The sequence below is a fragment of the Lycium ferocissimum genome, chromosome 2, assembly GCF_029784015.1.
Source record: "Lycium ferocissimum isolate CSIRO_LF1 chromosome 2, AGI_CSIRO_Lferr_CH_V1, whole genome shotgun sequence".
In the NCBI taxonomy this organism is placed as follows: domain Eukaryota; kingdom Viridiplantae; phylum Streptophyta; class Magnoliopsida; order Solanales; family Solanaceae; genus Lycium; species Lycium ferocissimum.
The window spans coordinates 58717396-58718586 of NC_081343.1; the positions used below are offsets into that span (position 1 = coordinate 58717396).

The 1191-nt window shown below is 32.1% G+C and overlaps 1 protein-coding gene across 1 annotated transcript; it reads left to right on the forward strand.

Annotated features, from left to right (window-relative positions):
* On the forward strand, positions 1-1097 carry LOC132048252 (5'-adenylylsulfate reductase 1, chloroplastic-like). Its single transcript, XM_059439157.1, has 3 exons — positions 1-183; positions 692-843; positions 955-1097. The coding sequence occupies exons 1-3, from the start codon at positions 102-104 to the stop codon at positions 958-960; spliced, it is 240 nt and encodes a 79-aa protein (XP_059295140.1). The 5' UTR covers positions 1-101; the 3' UTR covers positions 961-1097.
* Positions 1098-1191: the final 94 nt, after the last annotated feature.

Sequence of the window (1191 nt, forward strand, 5' to 3'; positions counted from 1 at the left end):
CATAACCATCTTCTTCCCTATATTTTCACAAAGAAATTTAGTGTTTCTTTGGTTGAAACAAATCTTTCTTTGTATTATTTGTGTGTGATATCTCTCTCAAAATGGCTTTGGCTTTCACTTCTTCATCTGCTATTCACGGTTCTTTGTCTTCTTCTTCATCTTCTTCTTATCAACAGCCAAAAGGTACCCCCTTTACCTTTTTTCCTTTCTAAGTTTTAATCTTTATCCTACAATGTGATAATTTGTAGCATTTGGGTTTCAAGTTTCTTGAATTATTCTTTCAGATTTTGGCTTATTTTTTACTGCAAATTTCAATTACCCTTTTCTTGTTCCTTTCAAAGTTTTAGTGTTTATCCTAGAATGTGATTATTTGAAGCATTTTACCATCTGGATTCCAATTTTCTTTCAGATTTTTTTGTTATTTTTTCTTTAAAGTTTCAATTTTTATCCTTATTTTGGATCAATTTAGCATCTGGGTTAGAATTCTTATTTCAGATTTGTGCTGTATTTGAATTTTATTTGGATAATGCATCTGGGTTGAAAAATTTTTTTGATCTTTTTTCAGATTTTAAAGTTGTTTTTCCCTTCAAAGTTTCAATTTTGAGTTCAATTTTGCATCTGGGTTCATATATTCTTGGGTTCTTAAAAAGTTTTGGCTTTTACTATTTATTTATTCTTTTTGTGTTTGCAGTATCACAATTGGGTACCTTTCAGCCATTGGATAGGCCTCAAATGTTGTCGACTGCTTTGAATTCAAGGAGACGATTGGCAATGAAGCCATTGAATGCTGAGCCTAAGAGGAATGATTCAATAGTTCCTCAGCAGCAACCATTATGGCTCCTGGTATATTGATTTTTCAATATTTGTGATTGCATGTGTTTGTTTTGATGATGTTGAAGGGATGGAAATGATTTTTTGGGCTAAATGTTTGTTTTTTTTTGGTGAATTTTGCAGAGTTAATTGAGAAAGCTGACGAAGAGGACTGAGAAATTGGCTAAGGAGCTTCAAAATGCTTCTCCTCTTGAGATTATGGACAAGGCCTCTTGAGAAATTTGGGGATGACATTGCTATTGCTTTCAGGTACTGTTTTAAATCTAGCTTCAGTATAAGTCAGTTTCTTCACCCAGTTTGTTCACCTATGATAGTATCAACCATTTAATTTCATAATAAATTAAAAAAACAAACAGTGGT

What these genes read in the sequence shown, in the direction of transcription:
- LOC132048252 (XM_059439157.1), top strand. Translation starts at nt 102, where the DNA reads ATGGCTTTGGCTTTCACTTCTTCATCTGCTATTCACGGTTCTTTGTCT. An exon ending in TTCTTATCAACAGCCAAAAG is followed by an intron (nt 184 to 691) that starts GTACCCCCTTTA and finishes TTGTGTTTGCAG; the next exon opens with TATCACAATTGGGTACCTTT.